Genomic DNA, 26,304 nt, shown 5'->3' with positions numbered 1-26,304 from the left:
GAAGTGTGCTGTAATTGGGATTTGTCTGCGGGACATGGAAGAAACCGAAATTAACCTGCTCCACACATTGCAGCATTAGGTATGTTTATGCTTCCGTCCATATTCTTTACAACATTTTATTTACGTTTAGTGTCATTTTTCTACGTTGTGGCCGATGGGCTGTTGATACCATCAACTTATAGTAATAAATACCGTAAACTATTCTTGTCTAAAAACTCTGACAAATCAAATGATATTTCCCATAAAGCATTGTCGCCCTTTACCAAAAGACATATATGGGTATATTTGGATGTGAATGGTTTCGTAGTTGCAGGCGTTTTGTTCCGCATGGTACATAACAAAATGCACACGAAGCAATATCGAAGACACGTATCTGTTGTAAAGAAACTTGTTTGCAGAAATACAAACTCCATTCCTCCATGTTATGGGCATACATGTAGATTTCTATTAAAGCTGTATGACAAACAGCAAGGTGAAGGAGCACGTGCTGTATATCTATTGACATTCTGGTTGTTAACACACTCCAATTTCCGTTTAATATTGTTTCACTGATGACTGAAGATTGTGTTGCTATCACATATACAAATCACACTTTATTTATTATTTCTATGGGTTGTGAAAATTGCTCAATCGGGAACCGTCGGCACTTTCCGAAAACGAAAAAATACTTTCACGCTTACAGAAAGTGCCGACGGTTTTGGTGATTGCTACTTATAACACTTGTAGTTGTATAAGTAGGTACATGTGTTATTTTACCCAAACACCAATGAATCATGCGGTGTTGTGAAGTTGTGATGCTTCAAACTGACCTACACTTGATTTTACACTTACAACCAACGTTTAACAGCTCGATTACTCTTCGTAATATATCCCTGCATAGATTGTAATAATGGTTTAGTCACTCAAAGGCACAGTGGGCTCCTGTATTGGCCCTGGACACGTGTCGGACATGCAATGTTTTATACGCCGTGTGAATGAAAAGTATCGAAATCTTCAAATATTTTTTTCTTGATATTTCAGTCAATAAAATGTATTGTTTCACGTAGCTAAAAAGTCCCTTTGTCATCATTGAGAACTGAATAATTTACCTTTGCTTTTCATCAACTTTTTCCATGAACACATCAAGGGGAAACGTGTCACCTGCTGTTAAGCTAACATGCTATGAAAAACAGAATCTCATATCAGATCTCGATATCTTAAAAACAAGAAATCTGGAGTAACACTTCACAGGTATGGGGACAGCAATTACGTGTAGTGAAACCAGTTTTTGCTCTCTCACCTGTAACCGGGACACTAGAGGTGTTGTATTTCAAATACTATACTAGAGTAGGTCACGTATTTCCTCATCGACAGCACTCGTCTCCCTGTTTGATTAATCACACAAACGCTAGTTACGAGGAGGGAGACAAGGATTAGTTGTTATCTAATGTATTCACGAATATAATAAAAGGTCGCTACCTTCACCTTGGTAGTGCGGTATAAAATGGCGATTTAATCATATAATATAGTTCCTTATATGGACAAAGAACATCACTCTTACATAGAATCACAGATAATCCTTACAGCCTATTGTATATCAGAGACAGAGAATCAAAACAGGGTCTAGTTTTCTTAGGTCCCTGTTATATCGAATAGTGCTGGTTCTAGCATATGTTATATTCGTTAAATTTTGTATGCCAAATTCTCTAAATAGTTCAAATTAAATGGAAACTGTATTTGTTTTTTCGTATCATTGAAAGTTTATATAGATCTCATTGTTTAAGATAAAGTAAAACATATGAATCGTTCCTTTTCCGTGTGTCGTTCTATTGTTGTGTGTCGTCCTATTGTTGTGTGTCGTCCTATTGTTGTGTGTTGTTCTATTGTTGTGTGTTGTTCTATTGTTGTGTGTTGTTCTATTGTTGTGTGTCGTCCTATTGTTGTGTGTCGTCTTATTGTTGTGTGTTGTTCTATTGTTGTGTATTGTTCTATTGTTGTGTATTGTTTTATTGTTGTGTGTCGTTCTATTGGTGTGTATTGTTCTATTGTTGTGTATTGTTCTATTTTTGTGTGTCGTTCTATTGTTGTGTATTGTTATATTGTTGTGTGTCGTTCTATTGTTGTGTATTGTTCTATTGTTGTGTGTCGTTCTATTGTTGTGTGTCGTTCTATTGTTGTGTATTGTTTTATTGTTGTGTATTGTTCTATTGTTGTGTGTCGTTCTATTGTTGTGTGTCGTCCTATTGTTGTGTGTTGTTCTATTGTTGTGTATTGTTCTATTGTAGTGTATTGTTTTATTGTTGTGTATTGTTCTATTGTTGTGTATTGTTCTATTGTTGTGTATTGTTCTATTGCTGTGTATTAGTCTATTGTTGTGTATTGTTCTATTGTTGTGTGTTGTTCTATTGTTGTGTGTCGTTCTATTGTTGTGTATTGTTCTATTGTTGTTTATTGTTTTATTGTTGTGTGTCGTTCTATTGTTGTGTGTCGTTCTATTGTTGTGTGTTGTTCTATTGTTGTGTATTGTTCTGTTGTTGTGTATTGTTTTATTGGTGTGTATTGTTGTATTGTTATGTATTGTTGTATTGTTGTGGATTGTTTTATTGTTGTGTATTGTTCTATTGTTATGTATTGTTGTATTGTTGCGTATTGTTTTATTGTTGTGTATTGTTGTATTGTTGTGTATTGTTTTATTGTTGTGTATTGTTCTATTGTTGGGTATTGTTCTATTGTTGTGTATTGTTCTATTGTTGTGTATTGTTTTATTGTTGTGTATTGTTCTATTGTTGTTTATTGTTTTATTGTTGTGTGTCGTTCTATTGTTGTGTGTCGTTCTATTGTTGTGTATTGTTCTATTGTTGTGTATTGTTCTATAGAATACCGCAGTGTCTCTGTTTAATTAAATCATTCTATTTCTGTGTGAACCGTTTTATATCTGTTTGTAGCGTTATTTTCTTTGTGTGTTCCACACATATTTGTGTGTATGTTGTAAATACTGTATTGCGTAAATTGGACAAATGAAGTTTTGAAATATAGATGAAAGTCCGTGTACATCATATCACAGTGATATTTTAGAAGCTATCTAAATGCTATAGGCCACGCGGCAGCTGTTGAGGTAATGGTCTTATGATGATTATATTTTTATTCCGGCTTTAAACTGCAATAGTTTGAATGGAATTCTACATAAAACGGAATGCCTTAGAGATGGCGACGCCATTTATGTGTGACGCCCCGGGACCGTTGGGGACATGCTCGTACATCTGACGATTCCGAACTATTACAGGAAATTATATATCAGCTGATCTGTGATATATAGATATTCATAACCGGTCTTTATCACTTTAAATTACACCAAGCGGAATAAGCTGTTAAACCCAGCACTGAAAGGTCAGAACCCTATACAGTATAACTGAAGCATTGTCATCTTAATATACTTATTTAGTAAATACAGCGTACGTTTTTGTTAACGAATCATATAGTGAAAACGAAAAAAAAGGTAACATTTTTGTTCATTTAACTCTCTTTCCTAAATAATTTTTATCTGCATGTTAGCTTTTTTATTTTTCTATGTATAGCTATTATGATACAACCTATCAGTATCGATAGTGTAGGGATTTAGTTTACTAAAAGAGATGTATATCAATGTAAATCAGTAATTCTGCTGTGGTGTGTGGTATGTATTATATAATGTATAGAGTTTATCCCTCAAACCATGTGGCTTAGGGATTTGTGGGACTGTTAACCATGCTATACTTAGTGATACGGTAGTCGGTTACTTAACCACGCTAGTTAGCGATACGATAGTCGGTTACTTAACAACGCTAGTTAGTAATACGGTGGCCGGTTACTTAACCACGCTAGTTAGTGATACAGTGGCCGTTTACTTAACCAAGCTAGTTAGTGATACAGTGGCCGTTTACTTAACCACGCTAGTAAGTGATACAGCGGCCGTTTACTTAACCCCGGTAGTTAGTGATACAGTGACCGGTTATTTAACCACGCTAGTTAGTAATACGATGGCCGGTTACTTAACAACACAAGTTAGTGATACAGTGGCCGGTTATTTAACCACGCTAGCTAGTGATACTGTGGCCGGTTACTAAACCACATTAGTTAGTGATACAGTGATCGGTTACTTAACCACGCTAGTAAGTGATACAGTGGCCGTTTACTTAACCACGCTAGTAAGTGATACAGTGGCCGTTTACTTACCCACACTAGTTAGTGATACAGTGGCCGATTACTTAACCACACTAGTTAGTGATACAGTGACCGGTTACTTAACCACGCTAGTAAGTGATACAGTGGCCGTTTACTTAACCACACTAGTTAGTGATACGGTGGCCGGTTACTTAACCACCCTAGTTATGGTTACACTAGACGTTCTCTTAACCACTTTAGTCAAAGGTCGGTGGTCAGTTCTTTTATTATACTATTTAGTGATACATAGACCGGTTCCTTCACGATGTTAGGTGGCGATACAATGGGCGTTACTTAACCATGCTACAATGTAGTTAACAGTGGGCGTTTACTTATCCCGCTAGGTAGGACTACAGTTGGCGTTTACTTATCCCGCGAGGTAGGACTACAGTGGGCGTTTACTTATCCCGCTAGGTAGGACTACAGTGGACGGCTCCTGCATCGTATTAGAAACTCGGTTAAATTCATTTTTTACAAATTAACATCAGAATAAGATACACATGACATATTCCTACGTAAAGAAAACCATTATAATGACTGTTCCCCGCATACAGTACACTATGTGTAGGGATGTCACGGAGTTATGTGTCGTCGTGTACTAAGATTTTCTAGAGTAGAAAAGCCACAGGGGTATTGTTACTTACCCTGTATAGTATCTCGTACATCGATATCCTGGATATAGGTGACTGTGGTAAATTACCGAGACGTTTTGAACGTTTTTTAATGGTAATGTAACGGAGTTCAATTAATTAACTGTTTTTATTAATTACTGATTATTGTAAATTTTCCAGATTAAAAAGACAGCAAAATAAACGAGTTATAAAATTAGCTTCCGTTATAAGTGGGAAATTCTGGGTACCCCATATGGCCCAGGAAATTGTTATGTATATGATGCGAGGCATTGCCCCCCCCCCCCCCCCCCTTTTGGATCTTAGTCTTGATTGGAATGGGTACTGGAGATGGGGTAACGTTATCTACCCTTAGGCTACAAACTCAAACTATTGTCCCCCCTACCCAGGTCTAAGCCTCCTTTTGAGTCAGTCACATACATGCATTAAGTGATCGAAATACAACAGTATACTGTTAAGTGGTCGGTTGGCTCAGTGGATAGCACACTAGCCTTTCACTCTGACGGCCGGGGGTTCGATACCCTGATCAGACATGAAACGTATGTGGTCAGGGTTTCTCAGGGTACTCCGGTTTCCTCCTGCACGCTTCTATCCAGGCTAACAAGAGTGGTTTCATTATTGTAGTAAAATAAATGAAGTTCATACTTAAAGTTTAGAAATACAGCAGTGTACCATGTAATTTAGAAATTGAACATTACACTTTGTAGGTTTGACACCACCTAAAATTGTTCCCAATTCAACCTACCCAATGAATCACTTGTTCTTATTGTGCAAACACCATTTGGTCATTTATTTGTATCGAAATTTAAAAGTATTTACCGTAGATTTAAAAAAGAATCCAACCATTTGCCTCCAGAATAGTCGAGCTCTAAAGACGACGCACCTGCCTCAGTAAATACACGCGTACATGTGTAGCTGTTCTAAAGGACGATACCTGTGCATGTCAAACATACAGAAGAACATAATTCGGTTACACGCCCGCCACCCGGAGACAGGGATTACGTGTCGTATTTAGAAGGCAAGGGGACGATTACATTACAGCCGGAATTTTAACTTGTGTGTCGGCACATTTTTGGCTACCCATTTAGAGCATAAACCTGGGCACTAGTTTTTTAAAAGAGGACTGGAAGTACTCAATATAAGGTAGGTGTTTGGTACACGTGTTTATACACTTACAACGTAGGTATTTATGTACTGATACACGTGTTGGGTGTATGTACCGCATCATTGTGTATTTTTGTGTCAGCACAGGGGACATCTAATTTGTTCTACCTTAGTTTATATCAGTATTACTCATTGCATACTGATATTTGTTTTTAAATTCCCAAAGAGTTGCTGATTTATTTAAATGTTATAATATTAACAAGTTACACAGACTAACAAAATATACATATATAGACACAGTAATGACGAGGTCATAAACAGTATCGACTGTCGCATTCAAATGCAATTTACACCACACGTCTACTGCAATGTAAATACAAACCGATTACAAATTGGCGCTTATTGAAAGGGTATGAACGAATTGAGCAAATTACCTAGGATATTTATAATGATATCTGTAAAATCAGGTTCAGGAACAACCATGGTATAAATAATAACAGTAAACAATGTTATATTTTGTTGCTATCTGACATAAGAAAGAAAAATATTACTTTATGAAAGGACGAGATACATTATGACGACGACATTGTGCAGCAACCGCCTGGTCTCGCACAAGGTTCTCAAGTTCATGATGTCCTGATTTATCTGATTTACCTGATCCTCGGTCTGTTGTAAGCATTTGTTGCTTCTTGACCACCTGTTACCTATCTACGCTGTACCTATTTCTGGAGGCTGAGTTCAGATTGTACGCTCGTGCGTTGACGTTCTGGTTTAATGAATAGTCTATCTCTTTACGTGTTCTTACAAATAACGAATGGATTATGTTTCGTGTAGTTGTAAATTTGAAGCGCTTAATGCGCTAGTCCCTAACTTGAAGGTTGGACAGAATTGACATTTTCTATCCTTCGCACAGGTATTTGAAGCAAAAGTGAAGTCATTTTTTGTAAACTGGAAGGATTGGTATATATAACGGTATATATAACATGCTGGCTGTTTATATCTTTGTTGTGTGTTTATACCTGGGCTGCAGTATATATTTTACCCACTCAGTAAGGCTGAACGTCAAGCCTTTATCATTAACAGGCAATACAATACCTGTTTTGTACCTATATATAAACATATGCTTCGTGTGTTAATTCACAGGTATGGTGTATACATAACTTTAATTAAACAGTTAAGGCCTTTGATGTTCCGACAGGTTGGTTTATATCGTCGACGATTTCCATATTGAGCTTTACAAGGCATTGACATCTAAGCTTGTCCGTTCTTTATGTAATGTCACAAATGTGGCTATAATTATTTTCTCCTTAATTGACAAAATGGTCCGTGTTTTTTACGATTACCAGATCGTTTCCTGGTTTGTTGGTATGAAATCAATTTTAACTGTGGTCAGCGTTTATTGTTTTGTTTATAAAACTAAACCTAAGGGGACATAAGTCCCTCTTTCAGCAGCAAGGGTACTAACTATGTGTATAGTCCATATCGAAAGCAACTTTTTAAGCGGTAACCGATACATTTGACTATGACGATTTGTGGGTCACGTGCAACTACGTCATATTCATACATGTGATATGTTTCTGTCTCTTAGTTTAAAACAAATTTCATTTCATTTTTGTTTGATTAGGTTAGGTTTTATAGGGTTTAACATCCAATCAGCAGCTAAGGTCATTTAATGACGTGCCTCCATGTGTGTAATATATGTTTGTATGTGTGTATGAGTGTATTGGTGTATGTGTAATATATGTTGGTATGTGTGTATGAGTGTATTGGTGTATGTGTAATGTATGGTTGTATGTGTGTATGAGTATATGGGTGTATGGGTAATATATGTTTGTATGTGTGTATGAGTGAATGTGTAATATATGTTTGTATGTGTGTATGAGGGTATGGGTGTATGTGTAATATATGTTTTTATGTGTGTATGAGTGAATGGAATGTATGTTTGTATGTGTGTATGAGTGTATGGGGGTATGTGTAATGTATGTATGTATGTGTTTATGAGTGTATGGGTGTATGTGTAATGTTTTTTTGTATGTGTGTATGAGTGTATGGGTGTATGTGTAATGTATGTATGTATGTGTTTATGAGTGTATGGGTGTATGTGTAATGTTTTTTTGTATGTGTGTATGAGTGTATGGGGGTATGTGTAATGTATGTTTGTATGTGGGTATGAGTGTATTGGTGTATGTGTAATATATGGTTGTATGTGAGTATGAGTGTATTGGTGTATGTGTAATATATGGTTGTATGTGAGTATGAGTGTATTGGTGTATGTGTAATATATGGTTGTATGTGAGTATGAGTGTATTGGTGTATGTGTAATATATGGTTGTATGTGAGTATGAGTGTATTGGTGTATGTGTAATATATGGTTGTATGTGAGTATGAGTGTATTGGTGTATGTGTAATTTATGTTTGTATGTGTGTATGAGGGTATTGGTGTATGTTTAATATATGTTTGTATGTGTGTATGAGGGTATTGGTGTATGTTTAATATATGTTTGTATGTGTGTATGAGGGTATTGGTGTATGTTTAATATATGTTTGTATGTGTGTATGAGTGAATGTGTAATATATGTTTGTATGTGTGTATGAGGGTATGGGTGTATGTGTAATATATGTTTGTATGGGTGTATGAGTGAATGTAATGTATGTTTGTATGTGTGTATGATTGTAGGTTTGTATGTGCAATGTATGTTTGTATATGTGTAAGAGTGTATGGGTGTATGTGTAATGTATTTTTGTAGGTGTGTATGAGTGTATGGGTGTATGTGTAATATATGTGTTTATGTGTGTATGAGTGAATGTAATGTATGTTTGTATGTGTGTATGAGTGTATGGGTGTATGTGTAATGTATGTATGTATGTGTGTATGAGTGTATGGGTGTTTGTGTAATGTATTTTTGTATGTGTGTATGATTGTAGGTTTGTATGTGCAATGTATGTTTGTATATGTGTAAGAGTGTATGGGTGTATGGGTAATAAATGTTTGTATGTGTGTATGAGTGTATGTGTAATGTGGGTTTGTATGTGTGTATGAGTGTATGGGGGTATGTGTAATGTATGTTTGTATATGTGTAAGAGTGTATGGGTGTATGTGTAATGTATGTTTGTATGTGTGCTGGAGGTAGGGTATCTTGGTGTATATGAACTCCTTATGAAAGCGCGGATCTGATGCCAAATTTTTGGTGTTATTTCACTGAAATATATTGTACCATGCCAAAAGCACCTAGCATAGTATTCCACTCGATCACAGTATACCGACAACGGGTTAACCAGTTGTTGTGATTACTCGTAATTCTTCGATACTCCAGGGGTTATGCTCACTTCGCTCTCCGAAAAAATGAGCGTAACCCCAGGAGTATCGAGGATGCCTCAGAACAGATTCCATTGTCTTCCCCTCTTTCAACGAACGTTCAACACTCAGAGAGGTATAACCAAGAAAGACGTTAGGAAGCAAACATTAGAGAGATATACGTTACAATGGGTGCAGCAGTTTTATTTTGGTCACTTTTGTGTCCCGAGGTATTGGACGCACATGTAATATCCCAATTCTGCAGGGGTTCCCACATTGTAGTTGCCTCTCACGATATGACGTGGGAACATATGTAACAGCAGTTATATTCTTTTCTCAATTCCCGACCTGCAGGGCAACACTTATAATTATTGTTTTTTAATTTTAATGTTCTCATGAAAAATAACCTTTTGTTGAAATACTGATATGAATTTACCACCATTGAAGTAGAATACAATGCGATTTAATTTTTTGACAAAAGTCAGAACTTGAGCAGAAGAACGAATTCAGTGATATGACCAGACAGAGAACGACGTCTGACAATGGCCGCCCCTGTAGACACGAGCTGTCCGCTCTGACACTCGATCAGATACCGCAGCTCTTCACGTTTGTGTCACCATAGTAAAGAGCGATGCACGTTATGATAAGACCATGTTTAAAGAATGTCTGACTCTCTCGGTCTGCGGACATCACGTTACAATACTGTACGTAACTAACGCGTTATTTGTAAGAAGAGCTCCAGAATAGCCATGTTTATCTTGTCAAATGTTACCAAACTAAGATTGTGGGCTTTCTGTTTCAATTGCATCTGCATGGTATGTGCATATAAACAATAAAAACGAGATCACTACAGACGATCAGTTTGTCCCAATAGATAACGATTTATATAGATTTTGCAACCATTACTTTCTCTTTTGTCACATCAGTCGAAATTGATGTCTAACAATAACAGTCAATATACATTTATTTATAAAGTGCATAAATTGTAGATGGATGTGTCAATACGTAATTGAATATATAGTTTGGATCATGTTTGCAGTACATATATTGGAACATGTTTGCAGAACATATTGGATCATGTTTGCAGTACATATATTTGAACATGTTTGCAGTACATATATTGAAACATGTTTGCAGAAAATATATTGGATCATGTTTGCAGTACATACATTGGAATATGTTTGAAGCACAAAGACACGAACATGACACGAAGCAGTCTTATGTAAATCTATAAACACATGCGTGTCATAATCTATAACTGACTATTACGGTTGCAATAAGCACACCATATATTTATTTATTTAGGGTTTCATTCTGGTCCTTTAATTGTCCCCCATCCTTTTGTGTAGTGTAATGTTGATTCCCATGATGTTATCTTTCAGTGTAAAGAAATACAATTTAAAAAAATTCCACGATGGGCATGTTCCATTATTTCCAATTGCTTCGTTTCTTAACAGGGTAGACAGATGTGTTGAAAAAATAGAGTGAGCTAATACGATATCAAGTTCAATGATCAGAAACATTCTGTACAGTACAGACAACTGATGATCAGCTCCGAGCGTTATACAATCTACTGACGTAAAGACAATGTTAGGACTGTGTGACCTCCGGCATTTTAGACTGGTTAAATATGTCAACAATGCTCGTAAAATATGTACAATTAACATAGTATGTATGTATTAGCAAGTGTGACTGTCCTGTTTTGATAAATGTAGAAACGTTTCGTCACTTCCGTTATATGGATGGCAATGATGTGTATCATACTTTCCCCAAACAACAAGCATAAAACATTATAACTGGAAGACCATATGCCAAATATCAAACTATCTGTATATATGGGTACGTTCAAGCGACACATTGACACGTGCTAGGTCAAGCTAGCAGTAATCGTCGTTATACGAGACTCATTGGAGTGTTCAGCTCTGAAATTGATATACATAAAGTACCTCGCATGGCTGCCATTATGATAAAGCCAATGTAAATAGACACTATGTAATATCCACTGTGATTCATCAGTACATTAGTAAACCCTTGATTTATTTACCAAATATTCAAGACCTCACGGTGTATTTGACAAACTCACCGGTCAAACCGACCGTAAATAGTCTAAATGTATCGTGTACGAATATGGTCGCCCAAATCCCACACGAGTAAGCATTGTGTGTGAATATTGTACATAGAAAGATTAGTAGTGCACGTTATTGGGGTCACCAACCTCGCTAACAAAAGTTAATGTCAGACAGCATACTTACTTTGTATACAATATTTAAAAAGGAAGTTTGCCTTAATTTGCATATGATGGATATTTCTTATTCCAGAATCCTATTTTGCAGCAATATACAGAACAAAATCTCATATGAAATGAAAACAAACTTAAGATACTTTTTATCTCATAACTCCGAAAGGTTATATTTTGACACGTTTTAAAGCCAAAATGTAGAGGGCTTAATCAAACGGAGACAGCCATTTTGTTGCGCCCTTCACCTACAATATATGACGTCACGTCATTGTCCATATTATGACGTCACAATCGATTTCTGACTGGTACAGCCAATGAAAAACGCTCCAGGGTATATTACACTAGTGACATATATGTAAAAATATTACACGGGCGAATTCACTGGATAACAGGCCGATTATGTGATAAATAGAGGTTACACAACGAGTGGTATTTATTTCACTCGAGTTAGTTAATTTTCAAAAGTTACAAAAGACACGAGCTTTAGCGAGTGTCTTTCTGTAACTTTTGAAAATTAACTAACTCGAGTGAAATAAATTCCATATTCAACAATCACGAGTCGTGTGATCTGTTTCTACCACAATCTCAGTTGGAAACACCTGGACTGATTTGAATAGCATACACACATTTTGTTAACAAGGCTGGCGTAGTGATATGACCCATATGTAAAAGGTCACTTATTAATATTCAAAAATGACTTTTTATTTTACAAATTTGATAATTTTTAAAATTAATGTGAAAAAATAAAATAGATGAGAGACTTTAAATATTGAGAGTATGCATTATTGCATTAATAAATAAAAATTAACCACGGACTATATGCGCGTAAGCATATCGAACGAAGTCTGCCTCCCGCCAAGTGATGATGACGCACTAATCGCTGTCAATGTCCAAAACCATAGGCCTAGCTGGGACGTTTCTTCGTGACGTTCTATGGTTGACGTTTATAGTGAGAGTTCCGCCATAAACAGGCCCTCCAAATATTGATAACTGGACATGGAGAGAACGAAATATTTTCCGACACTGTGTGTTTCACAACGACATATATCGGTATATTACGTCTCTGGGTTTCACGACCTGGACACGCGACGATATGGCGTCGAAACGATATCGAGCGTCTGTAGCAATGTTGCCTGAAACTAGCGATCAAATCTTTAAGCATCATCTTCTTTTGGTATTGCATTATAAAAACCTTTTCCCATCTCATAACCTCACAAAAGTCACCAACATTTGCCGGATGTTTACAGCAGACAACGTAAACAATACAGCACGCGGCACAAAGCGCGTGAAAAAATTCGTCCGGTCAAAGTTATCTTATCGACCAATCAAAACTACGGAAGGTCATATACCACGTGTGGTGTATCACTCATATTTATTCAACAGTCTGCATGTTCATACAATGATCTGAGAGTGGAATAACACAGCGTATTATGGCAGAAAAAGAGATAGTAAAGACATTTCAGCGCGTATTGCTCAACCGAAAGTACGTATAACTCGTAAATTTTTATAACATTTTAGACTTCGATTCCTTGATATATATCAAGGATTTGGTATTTCAGTAATTGTGTTAATTGGTATCAACCTATATTTCTGTGTTTTACGACTACATCTCAATAAGCCTACTTCAGATTAGGGGTAATATTTCGTCAGTAAAACAAATGAATATTTTTTAGGAATTGTATTGTTACCCAACAGAAAAATAGCCCTGCATTCCGTCTGCACTGCATTGGTAGAATGACGTGAAGGGAATAACAAGTGAGCGATGGTAATCCCAAAATGATTTTAAACTGTTCTGTTGAAAAGTATTTTAATGCATTTTAGTAAAAATGCCTACGCCTTCCATTATTTAGAGACAATTTCTATGTCATTGTAAGTAGTCCTGACCTTTTGACACGTCCGGTAGACATGTTTATGACTTGTTTGCAATGCATCGTAATTGATTTATTTACTTGGACAAGGTATAGAACGTAAATCACAGCAACGTTTGTAAACAAATATTACTGATGTGAAGATCACAGAGAAAACGTATTTATAAAGTAGTAATAATGAATTACAAAAAACTAAAGTGAAATTTTCATACGGTACGCAATGTTTACAGACTCCCTCACCGAGCCGGTCTAATCTGTTTTGTGGTTAAATTTATATCCAGTTTCGTTACGTAACGTATAGAAATTGCACATCAATCTGCATTTCGTATTCAAATCGTGTTTATTGGCGGTTAAGATATTTGATAGTTCCGATGATTTGATGAGAGGATCTTTTGGCAAACAAGTTGGCAATCGTGTGACTTATTATTTGATCAGTAGTCCCGATATGACCAGTGGAGCTAGGATTGTAGGATCCGACAAATCATACTGCGTCATACTTTAGCTTTAACCGAATTCTGTAAGCGGATTTACACAAAGGTAAGACGGGCAATGCGAACTCCGGGTTCAAATCATTATAGATGCTTTTTAAAGACTACTTCTTTAGAACAGCTAAGCGGCTTTATGCAAAATTGAAACGCATCAACGGTTTGATTACCAAGGAACTGGAAAAAGGGATAGGAGGGGTTTTAAATGTTTGGCAACTTCAGAATCATTCCCCGAGAGTTGAGATTCACCTTCCTCACCTCAAGGGAGTATGCTTCTTGTTCTCTTATCCAGTTCACCCCGTCAGATTCGTAATACAATGTTGACGTTACAAGCTAAATGCATTGTTTACCCGACGTCATTGTATTGTTGACATGGTACCTTATTAAATGATGTTTTGGTACGGTGTGCTATAACGAACACTTTACTAGTTTTCTATGAGATTTACTACAGTGCGCTTTAATGAACACTTCAGTTGTTTTCTATGAGATTTTCTACAGTGTGCTATAATGAACACTTATTTTTTATGAGATTTGCTACAGTGTGCTGTAATGAACACTTGACTTGTTTTCTGTGAGTTTTTCTACGGTGTGCTACAATGCAGATATAATGTTGAGACCTTGGGACTTTACTAGTTTTCTATGATCTTTACTACACTGTGCTATAACGAACACTTTACTTGTTTTCCATGAGATTTGCTACAGTGTGCTATAATGAACACTTAACTTGTTTTCTATGAGATTTGCTACAGTGTGCTATAACGAACACTTTACTTGTTTTCTATGAGATATGCCACAGTGTGCTATAATGTATAGACCATGAAACCTTACTTTTTTACGAGATTTGCTACAGTATGCTAAAATGAACACTTTATTTTCTATGAGATTTGCTACAGTGTGCTACACTACAGATATAATGTAAATACTTTGGGACATATTCTGTGAGATATGAGACTGTCTGTGTTAATGTTTCACCAGGGTCGTGTGTTAACCGGCCATTATTTCAGGTTACAGACAGGATAATATGTAATACGATATCAGGGAAGCCGTGTTTTTGTGAGATTAAATTACCTCAATGATAAAACCTTTCACAAATTACCATCCCTTTACAGTGTAATATACAGGTATAGTCTCCAATCCAAGTATGAAATGCGAGTAAACACGACCGAGGTTTTATTTGTTGTCTGCAGGTAGCTACCTCTGTCGCCGAGCATGTGAACATTTCTTTCAAGGAGAAAAGCAAAGTCTGCACATTTAAAAAGAATCTACCAATGTTTTGAATGCACTTCTAAATCGAATATACTTATTGGATCTCTCTTTCAAAATACTCCTACACTCGTCACTGTGGTTGAAGTATTATATAACCGCGCTGTTGACAGTTAGATTAATAAAAAATGACCTCACTCATCAACGCTCGATGGTCACATTCATATAACACTAGTTAAAGCGTCCCGTTGTCCGTTTATAAAGAACAGCAAGCAAATTATTTTTGCCTTTAACTCACAATCACGACTTGTGTTTTACAAAAGAAAATAACGCTCTTCTATTAGAAGACATGGATACCCACAGATATGTTCTTCTCATTTTTAAAATTCGCTCCCAAAAGCGTTTGTTTACACACGAGTCCCTTTCAAGCTGCTTATGAATGCATGTAATTAACAAAGGTAATTTGTAACAGTGATTGCCTCCATTATAGTTTACCTAACTCAACGATGACAGTTAGTTTAGATTTACTTTGTAAAGATCTATGGATAGAGTATTGACGGGTGTTTGTGTACCACGTGTAGCTGCGCGACTAGTGTGCTTGGATGTGATGTAATTAACCAATTGGTAACCCAACGTTAATTCACACCAATACATTGCCGGCCTGATTGTACTGTAGCACCAAAGGCGGGGTCGTGAGACTGTACAAATGCAATACTGCTTAAATGGCCTTTTTTTGGCGAAAATTACATTATTTTCTCACGAAATGGAATGTTTTGCAGTGAAAGTTTGTTGAATTCAGAACTAGAATTTTATAGCTAACCAATCCTAAAACCGGCTTACTGAAGCCCAACATTTCAACTATAAACAGTGTGAACATTCTGATTAAGTGTATTATACGCCTTTTGATAAAATCTCTTTCATTGATACGGTTCAGTGGAGTATTAAAATAAAGTTGTTTTTGGTAACAATCAGTGTGTGATCGGTTTCTGCACAAAAGCGGTTGCTAGTTTATCCAACACGCTATCCATAAGTGTCTTACAAGTTTTATTTATTGGTGTATGTCGTCTTACTTGTGCCTGTAATACAGGTTTAAGCGGTCAACACCTATGACGCCTAAATTCAATTTAATACGTACGCCCACACATACATACATAGCAAGTCAGCCTTTTGGTAACAAACGTTAAACTGATTAATAGCTCTGTTGAAAAAATACATCGTGTCTGTCTAACGTTTTGTTGAATGTTATGTTCCAAATTGCACCAACGTATTTGTCTGTTTAAGTGATTACAATACTCGGATTACACGATCAATAGCGGCTGGATATATCGGCGCTGATTGAACTCTAAAAATATACCTTAATGTGTATGACGGATTTTAATATTTTGCCGGTTTCAAGCCCCCTAGGTCGCGCTTTACGAGGACGTACTTATCAAGCAACGTGATGGTTTACCTGACAATTTCTACCTGTGCAAATATATGTGCAGTGTGTACGAGTGCCAGTGACATAAACATGCCAATAAGCATTATGTATCATGTGAGATAGGGCGTCCCGGATATAGGATATGTGGAGGCGAATACTGCAACATACAGCCCATGTTTACCTGTCAACGCATGCCTTACGAAATACTATCAAGTTCAGCATTCCTGGTTTTATGAGATCTTGAAATTTGGCAATTTGGAGAATTCATTTATTTCGTAGCCATGTTTGATTTCTACGAGTTTTCGGTTTTGGGGAAGGTATGGCTGTTGATCAAATCACAAAGCAACCTTCCCCTAAAGGCTGTCGTCGTTTTCATCACCTGGTTTATTTTTCGCGATACAGCACATTCTTTAATTCAGTTTGCTTTACGTAAGCAGAACACTGTTGGAGTACGTAAGCATAAGGTGAGTAAAACGTAACAGGAAGGGGATAAACTAAGCAGACGACTTTTAGCAATGTTTATATCCGTTTTCAGTAATGACAATACTGCTATTCTATCAGCAGTTAATATTTCTGTCTTTAAATAAAAATAATTCAATTGGTGATTAGAAAACAAGATAAATGTAAAGATATTACGATAGCGTTAGCTTAATGAATACATTTCTATGTAGATAAAACTACGACAAGACTTTCCGTTTAAGTCTATTTGTTTATCATTGTGTTTTTAAAAATCTTGAAATATCATGATGTTTGTGTTCTTTTCTTCTGTTTTCTTGTTGTAAGGGTAAACTTCTTCTCGTTTTGTGACATTATCACTGACAACAGAGCAGAACATGTCTAAACTTGATACTTGGTGGTTTAAAATGTACTTAAATGTACTTAAAAGTGTCTTTACTAGACAAAGTAACACAGTAACTATATCATAATTAGACAAAATCAAAGGCATTATCTAAACCAGAAATAAAATCACCCAGAAATTGCATTTATATTGGAATAGTACTAGATCAGGCAGTACATCTATACCATTTAAAACCACACGCGCAGTATCTATACTCGAAAATATCAAACATTCAATTTCAACACCGGACAAAATCACACAGGAAATATATATTGACAAAATCAAAGAGTCGTTAAGTGTTTACTAGGCCTAATCACAAAGGCACTGTAATGACACCAAACAAAATAACACAGACTATATTTGTACTAGACAAAAATCAAAGAGTCATTAAGTCTTTACTAGGCTTAATCACAAAGGCACTGTAGTGACACAAAACAAAATAACACAGACTATATTTGTACTAGACAAAAATCGAAGAGTCATTAAGTCTTTACTAGGCTTAATCACAAAGGCACTGTAATGACACAAAACAAAATAACACAGACTAAATATTACGACTGTATGTAGACTATTTCTCTACTGGACAAAATCCCACAGACACTACATATACAAGATAAAACCAAACGGCTACAAAATCCCACTTCCTAAACATACGACACATCGATATGCAAATGTTGACATTTCCAAAACTGCATAGTTTAGTATCTATACATAGACATGCGATACACACAGTGCACAGACTCGCTAAAACACTGCTGTGTAGGATATGGTCGCCTGGTTACGTTGTTATACGTGCCCCGGCCACTCCGCTGACCTCAGCTCTAAATTATTCTCATTATTTTCATGGATCATATATTTACCATATAGCTATTGAGTCTGTACTACTTCATTTATCATATGTAACTCTTAGTAACAATTTTCATGCTATTCTGTTGAAAATTATAGCACTTAATCTTCTATACCAGGCAGACCAGATTATTTTTTTATTGTCTGGATAGATGCAGACTGTTTATTTTCACACAGTACAATACTTTGGATGAATATGTTGTACATGCTAATATATTCCCAATATGATTACCAAAATGCAGGAAATTCGCGATTCAGTTCACCAGCAAAGACGCATCCTGTCTTTGTTTCAAGTATGATCAGGAACTAATTTGCAACCCATTTTCTGTGATGGAATTCCACGACATCAGTATGGGTTGTAGGCCTGAATGACAATGTTTCCATCCCATTTCAAGGAACGCAGGGAGCTCACGACACGTTTTCTTTTCTCAAAAGCATGGCTTGAAATTGAACGTGGATCAAACAAAAGCCGAATGAGATAGCAACATGCGGTGATGATATGGTTATGGTATTGCAAAGCTCAGAGCACAACACATCTTGCTAAATCAAGTCTGTGTGTAGATCATTTTTCTGAAATTCGAACGATTTCCTATGAGCGTTTACTGAGTCCAAAGTTTAGAATAAATAGCGCTTCCCTGTAGACTTTCCCTGGTGACCTTGGGTCTGATGTGCCGAGTAAGACGTGTTGTCACGCCCAGTAAATGCTTTCTATTTTGATGTAGCAAGTCATATATATACTGCTCTTTAAGAATCATACACCCTTTCGTTTGGAGAAAAGTCCTTTGTGTCGTACCTGAGCTTTCTGCGCTGGTAGACATGGGATGGGGACACGAGTAGGGATTTTGAGATATTAATCAAGCTTATGATAATTGGAAACATGCTTTGTTTAACTAACTTTAATTTGTCTAGTTAAATGCTATTTTCATGAAACTAAATATATACCTGGTGATTGTCCCCTTTGTAATGCGTTCCGGTGTATGAAACATAAATGCAGTAGATTTACTTACTTTTAACTGTTTTATTTTGTTACAAGTGTTTAATAGTTTCCTGGTCATTAAAGTCTCATTTGCACCCCTTTAAAATATAATTAAAATTTCCGCATCATGAATTTTGTTTTTACTGGAACGAGCTTAAAATATTGTTTTCTAATGTGACTCAAAATGTGACATTACATTGATTTATGAAGCAGTAGTTACTGCATGCTTATACCAATCTTAAGTGTGAATTTGAATTGCTTTGAAATGACGACATTTACAAAAAAGGATAGGAAAGATAATGTTATTCATAAATGTTACCGGGTATCACATGTACTACATCAACTAGAATACCTGACTTATACTCTCACCTTTAACTTAAAATATACCCGGACCATGTGACATATTACTTGCATTATTCTATACCAAGTGTATTGCTTGCGTATGTTGTGGTAAGGAGACAAACACATCATGACAATTTATATATGTGTCCAGCTAATTAAGGTTTAAAACGACATAACAATTTATGTCCACCTTTGAGGGAACACTGATATGCTCACTCGGGAGTGCAGTTTTAAACACATCTAAAAGTTTTGTCAACGTCATGGCTTAAACTAGCAGCTCAACACATGTTAAGCTGAGTGAAAATTCGTCTTGCATCTTGATTTGTTTGTTGAATATTCGAATCCTGATTCAAAACTCGCGAATATAAGAAAATATGATTGTTATATATATCATATACATTTAAATTCAAATATGGCGTTGAGGCTTCGCTCTTCATTTAAGGGACAGTACTGTTATGATTCAGATCTAACATTGAAAGACCTGTTCACTGCATTTTAAGTTTATTGTTAGACATAGCATCATGGGTGCCACGTGTGCAACAAAATATACTAGCATTTACTTCCGGGTTAGTGCAGGTTTATGTAGTTCTTCCTGTTGTTTTAGTGTCTGCTTGTTAACTGTTGTTTTGGTTCCATTTTGATTTACATTGTGTTAGATTTTGTAAGCTGATGTAGTGGTTTTTATACCCGTCGCGTGCAGATGTTGTGGAAGCATTCATATGAGGACGTTGCAGTGTGTTTAAACCTTATGTAATGATGTTGTAGTATACTTTGCTATTTGTTTTGAAGTCGTGGTAGATTTTGTCTTTGTGTATTAACGTTGTAGTATACATCGTCATTTGTTTTGAAGTCGTGGTTAACTTTGCCTCGTTTATTGACATTATAGCATATATTGTCATTTGTTTTGACGTCGTTGTAGATTTTGTCCTTATGTATCAACGTTGTAGTATATATTGCCATTTGTTTTGACGTCGTGGTAAAGTTTGCCTCGTTTATTGGCATGATAGCATATATTGTCGTTTGCTTTGACGTGTTGGTAAATTTTTCCTCTTGTGTTGACGTATACTGTGTTTTATCTTTGCGTTGATGCTGTATTAGAGGCTGTCCTGGTATGAAGACGTTGAGGCGTATTTACCCTTTGTGATTACATGTACGTTGTGGCAGGCTTTTATCTTCACTTGTCGACCTTTTTGTAGTTTGTCCTTCGTTTGGTAATCGGCCCAGACGTTTCGGGAGTTGTATCAGGTCACAGAACACATCGACACACATCGTCATGGTTACGTGGCAAGACGTGAAAGGAAGATTTTAAGTATAATGTTATCGTCATATGTCTTTATCATGTTGAATAAATTTACATGTTAATAACATATAATGTCCATTGTATTGGTTCTTCATACAAGGTCATCTTCACGCTGTACAAGGGTCCGTTTCACGCGAGTAAACATATATCACATTAATGTGATAAAAAAAATATACGAAATTTAAAAGTAAATTTTTAGGTAAATATTTTTATCGTCCATACTAAGTACTGCTCAACATAACTTGTAAAGTCCATGAAGGGTACAGACCTATAATGATGCATTAATACGAATGAAAAACCATGAAAGTAAACCAGATGCTCTTTAATAATAACAAAAATATAATCTACATGTATTATATTGATATGGACAATGTGATCACACACGATCAGACATGATCAATTGTGCCATGATAAAGGAGGATAAAAGATGTACCCTGCATACGCTTACAGTCTGATGACCCGCCCTGACCCTATCTCCGCACAGCCACCCTCAAAGTTTCAGCATTAACCTCCTGTCAACCCCAACTCTCCGTCTCCCCTTCTATTATCCTTATCCATCCTACCTAATGTCACTAACTCGCCATAACAAGGCCTGAACTAGTACCCCTATTCAATAACTTCCCTCTGAATTCATCCATTCTTCCTGACCCCTGACCACCAGAGCCAAGCTTCAAACATCATAGAGTCCCAACAAATCGCATTCCCAGTCATTTACTTCCTCCGCCTCCACCCAATATACTTTTACATGCCTCCACCACCCACATTCATTTTTATACTTCTTTACCTAAACAGTCACCCATTCACTTCAACATTATCTATTTTATCTCCCTGGTCGTATAATCTATTGGAAGCCTACCCACACTCGTTTTAGACAGTCCACTTCTGTTTCGCGTACCGAATATATAAACGATAAAAGAAGGATGAATTTCATAGAAAGTTTATAAATAAAACTTGAAAATAAAAATGAAATATAGCTTTACGAGATATTTGCCAGGTGGGAAGCATACCTGATGGTATACGGATACAGGTAAACTTGTTCTGAATGCATTCCTGTACACCAGGATATCATGGGGGAGTCCCACCCCTGCTAGTATGATGTCTAGCCTGTAAAACCGGTCGAGTGAATGACATTCTTGTACAGGTGGAAGCGCTCGGATACGTAATCTTTATCTGTTGTCGATTTCTACTTAAACCGAATTTAAAAAGCAGTTAGACTTACCAGGTGGTGTTAAGGTGTAGACGGCAGTGTGATTGTTGTTCTTCTGTACAAAGGATTACAAACTACTGTAAGTATACACTCTGTTTAGTGTACATATCAGATTTAGTGATATTATCGAATACATACTTAAAAAAAGGGTATCAAAAAATCACATTGTGTTACATCGTTTCTGAAATCGATACTATATTGTCGCAGTGTTAATCTCCCTGATTCCACTAACTGCGGTGTTTACATGTCGAAGTTGGTTCGGTATTCTAGAGCTTGTCTTCTGTGATAGATGTCGACTGCTGACGGACAAACTTACAGCATTAGGTTTCCAAAGATGCATGTTGTTTAAGACAACAGACGACAAGAATTATGGTCACCATCATAATCTCATAGGGAAATATGTTAATTCTAATGTGTTAGATTAACATGAATGTTTTTGAAATATACTCGTTAGAATGTCTCGTGGGGTTGTTACTCTAGTTCTCGTGGGGTTGTTACTCTAGTTCTCGTGGGGTTGTTACTCTAGTTCTCGCGGGGTTGCTACTCTAGTTCTCAGTATGAAAACGTGACATTACTTGGGTTTATATATAGACAAGTATATTATTATCAGATAGAGATTGACACATGTTTTGGGTTAGGGTGTTGAATGTTTTGAAAACAATATTCCGAGTTGAAGCCAATAGATGAGCACCTTGTCTCATTCTGTTCCTGGAGATAATTTATGTCACTATGTATTTTAGGGATGTCACTAGGTACTTTAATAGATCAGACGATATTACCGTTCATTTGAACACAGATATAGTTTTCGTGTCTATGTAGAGTGAAATGAAAACAAATTTGGAAGACATCATATAAACATTTGTTCTACCTCTAATCATAAGATATGACAGCAGCGTCCATATCTGAAATTCGTTCCCCTAAATTTATTCAGAAGTCACTATCTTTCATCATTGTTTGCATATTTGTCCAAATATAAACATCTACATATAAAAAGCGCTCCTAATTCAAACTATAAATTGTTAGTACATTTCCGATACACTATCGTGTCTCATAAATACATTTAAGGATATATCCCTATTTTTTATATAGTTTTGTGTTAATGTAAGTGAATAGAAGAAACTAGGCTAAGTCGTCAAAGTGTGAGAGTATCGGATGTTTATACATGTATGTGAAGTGTGAGAGTATCGGATGTTTATACATGTATGTGAAGTGTGAGAATATCGGTTGTTTATACATGTATCTGAAGTGTGAGAGTATCGGATGTTTATACATGTATGTGAAGTGTGAGAGTATCGGATGTTTATACATGTATGTGAAGTGTGAGAGTATCGGATGTTTATACATGTATGTGAAAAGTTTTCCAGTCATACTGATGTTGGTTTGATATGTATCTAAACATGCTCGAAATTGACTTTAAAGTGGTAAATAGTTTTTTCCATCTTCTTAATCTTTCCTCAATCACTACAAAGTGCTCCTGTACAATTGCGGTGAATATGTTTACACGTCTTTCTCCTTCAGTGTACCCTGTGCATTGATAGAGGGGGTCACAATACATGTTTACTTATTTTGTGTATTAATTTCTTCACCTCTGCGCTGTGAAACGTTTCTTATTTTCAATACAATGTACTTATTATCTTGCTGATAATATATGTACCTTTCAATTCAACTACAAATAGTTCTTGTATCGTTAAAAGTGTTATTTGAAATTTGCATACAGTTTTAAAAGGGCTTTTGTATGTGAACATCAATTCACATTTTAAAATTTATTTTCCGTCATTGTAGAGTATGTATCTTTAGTTCCATTTGGTAAATTTAAGGTATTTCATTCATAAGACATGACATATATATATTAGTATACTTTCTATTAACTATATTAATTATATACTTTCTATAGCATTCTGACATGCATAGATAGCTTTTGAATATATCTTTCCTTACTCTAGACGGATGTCATGTATGACTACATCCTTGCTTTTGTCAAGACTTAGTTGTCTTTGGAATAAGTAGGCTATCAGTCTGGAATTAACTGAACAATAAAAAACACTCCCGTAGCTCACCCTCTAGCAGTTCCTGGACTTACTCCCTCGGTACTTTCCGTAACCTCTTCGCCCTACCATATTATTATCGACCTTGAGACAACAGAACAGACGATGTTTAAAGAGTAGATATAACAGCTAGATTCGTTATAATGATAACGATTAGGAAATAGGATTTGGGAGTAACTGGTTCCCTTTACCTTGCCCGTTTACTCCGACTCCGCCTCGGGAGATATACGCTCTCTCTGGGAACCAGAAACGTGCTGTATCCCACACTTTAACTGTGTCATATCACACAGAATTACTGTAATGATACATGCTCACTTTAATTTGAAAATCATCATTCACATCAAGGAATTCACAAATTACGAAAGGGAAATGCATCAGCAGAGAGATAACCATAGCCGAAATTTGATGCACAATGCTTTCAATAAGGATATGTAATAAGTATTTTTGAAACCTGTATGTATCTTGACAACTAAGTGCACGGTATTATGTTTATGCGTGTTGGTTGAATAGTAATATAGATATTTTTGCCACAGGTGTGGCGAGAAGTAGTTTATGTAGTGTTGTTTTTGCATAACTAATATCTAAGATGTGGTTAAGAGTATGCTAAATAAAGCGTTATTGCGGGAAGTGTAACCTATTCGTAAGACTGGCTAGCCGAGAGGTATGATGTAGACAGAAGCAATCTATACACGTGTAATATTTGTATGGTTATATAATATTCTTAAAAATGTTTTCCTAGTTATTTAGGTAATTTGAATACCGTCACGCCCACACATAATGGTTATATGTATAGGATGTATATGTACCCTTGGAGGATACTCTAGGATTGGCTCTATTTCGCATTAGGTAGTATAGACCGAGTGGTGGCGTGATTATGTAACTCAATATATTCCTTTAAAAAACTCACCACGAAGTCATGACGGTTACCATAGCAATGTGTTGAGTCATTTTAAAGCAAAAAAGTATTTCTTTATTGATTTAAACACCTCAATTCTAGTTGTCATCTTCTCTGCTCGAAAACGTCACTACATATCTGAATAGTCAAAGTATGTCGCTAATACCTGATCAGAGCTATTTCATTAACTGGACGGTTGCAGTGGCCATCACAGGGCTTCGTTCAGATAACTCTGATTGGTGGTAGAGTCGAATAATACTATTGATCTGCTGACTGGTACTGGCTAAAGGGTTCTACAAAGTATGTTATTTCAAAACATATATGGTGATGTCTCCTGTAAGTTTAATAGCCAATATTGATGCATCTTGTAAGCTTTGTTTTTTACCTTTAAATTTGGTTTGATGTTTTTATTCAGCATTTGTTTTTGTCGACCATTTGTTGGCCCTAATGACCTATCCTGTGTTGCTGGGCCGTTAAGCATTGCTAATAATGATAATAATTCACGGCTTATGTTGATGTCTTTCAGTTCTTACATTTTCACCGTTTATGTCGGTGCCTACTGTAGCTTCACGACTGATGTTGCTGTCTTCCTATAGTTTTACAGTTTATGTCGGTGCCTACTGTAGCTTCACGACTGATGTTCATGTCTTCCTATAGTGTTACAGTTTATGTCGGTGCCTCCTCTAGCTTCACGACTGATGTTCATGTCTTCCTATAGTTTTACAGTTTATGTCGGTAACTACTGTAGCCTCACGACTGATGTTTATGTCTTCCTATAGTTTTACAGTTTATGTCGATAACTACTGTAGCTTCACGACTGATGTTCATGTCTTCCTATAGTTTTACAGTTTATGTCGGTGTCTCCTCTATCTTCACGACTGATGTTCATGTCTTCCTATAGTTTTACAGTTTATGTCGGTACCTACTATAGCTGCACGACTGATGTTCATGTCTTCCTATAGTTTTACAGTTTATGTCGATAACTACTCTAGCTTCACGACTGATGTTCATGTCTTCCTATAGTTTTACAGTTTATGTCGATGCCTATTGTAGCTTCACGACTGATGCCCCATGTAAACAGTTTCATTCTTTTGTGATTCAGATTATTGATAATAGTTTTAATTTCAAATACCTTTTAAATCCATAGCAGGTGTCTGTCTGCGGTGTGCAAAAAGACACACCTGATCTGACGCTATGCGCCTCTGTTAATAACTCCACAAACATAAAGTGCATTTATCTCATTCATCATATTATGTTTTATCCGTAACTCAGGAGACAGCGTGTATAATGAGTATAATTGAATAAAACACCGGACCTTTGAGCTAACTCCATTTTGATGTTCGTTTCATTAATGTGCAGATATATGGTAATTCATTGAGATTTTTTTTTTTTTTAAGTGTTGCCATACGAAAGAGAGATGAATTTGAAACACG

General features: G+C 36.2%; 1 protein-coding gene across 6 annotated transcripts in view; it reads left to right on the top strand.

Moving 5' to 3' along the window:
• The window catches only part of LOC110463222, a 50,442-nt gene that overhangs the window by 5,707 nt on the left and 18,431 nt on the right, over window positions 1-26,304 (top strand). Inside the window, exon 1 of one of the 6 annotated variants that reach the window (XM_021517637.1) lies at window positions 5,681-5,951. The exons of 2 other annotated variants lie outside the window; for them this stretch is intronic. Coding sequence is in view for 1 of the 4 variants with exons in the window: in XM_021517633.1 (XP_021373308.1) it covers window positions 16,704-16,886 (183 nt within the window). In the remaining 3 variants the exon portion in view is untranslated. Of the gene's footprint in view, window positions 1-5,680; window positions 5,952-13,745; window positions 13,852-16,186; window positions 16,887-21,764; window positions 22,011-26,304 lie in introns of those variants that run through there. 3 more of the 6 variants (XM_021517639.1, XM_021517633.1, XM_021517635.1) reach the window with 3 other exon arrangements.

The sequence above is a fragment of the Mizuhopecten yessoensis genome, unplaced genomic scaffold (assembly GCF_002113885.1).
Source record: "Mizuhopecten yessoensis strain PY_sf001 unplaced genomic scaffold, ASM211388v2 scaffold10879, whole genome shotgun sequence".
In the NCBI taxonomy this organism is placed as follows: Eukaryota; Metazoa; Mollusca; class Bivalvia; order Pectinida; family Pectinidae; genus Mizuhopecten; species Mizuhopecten yessoensis.
Note: the sequence above shows the minus strand (reverse complement) of the source record. Positions and strands in the feature narration are given on the sequence as shown.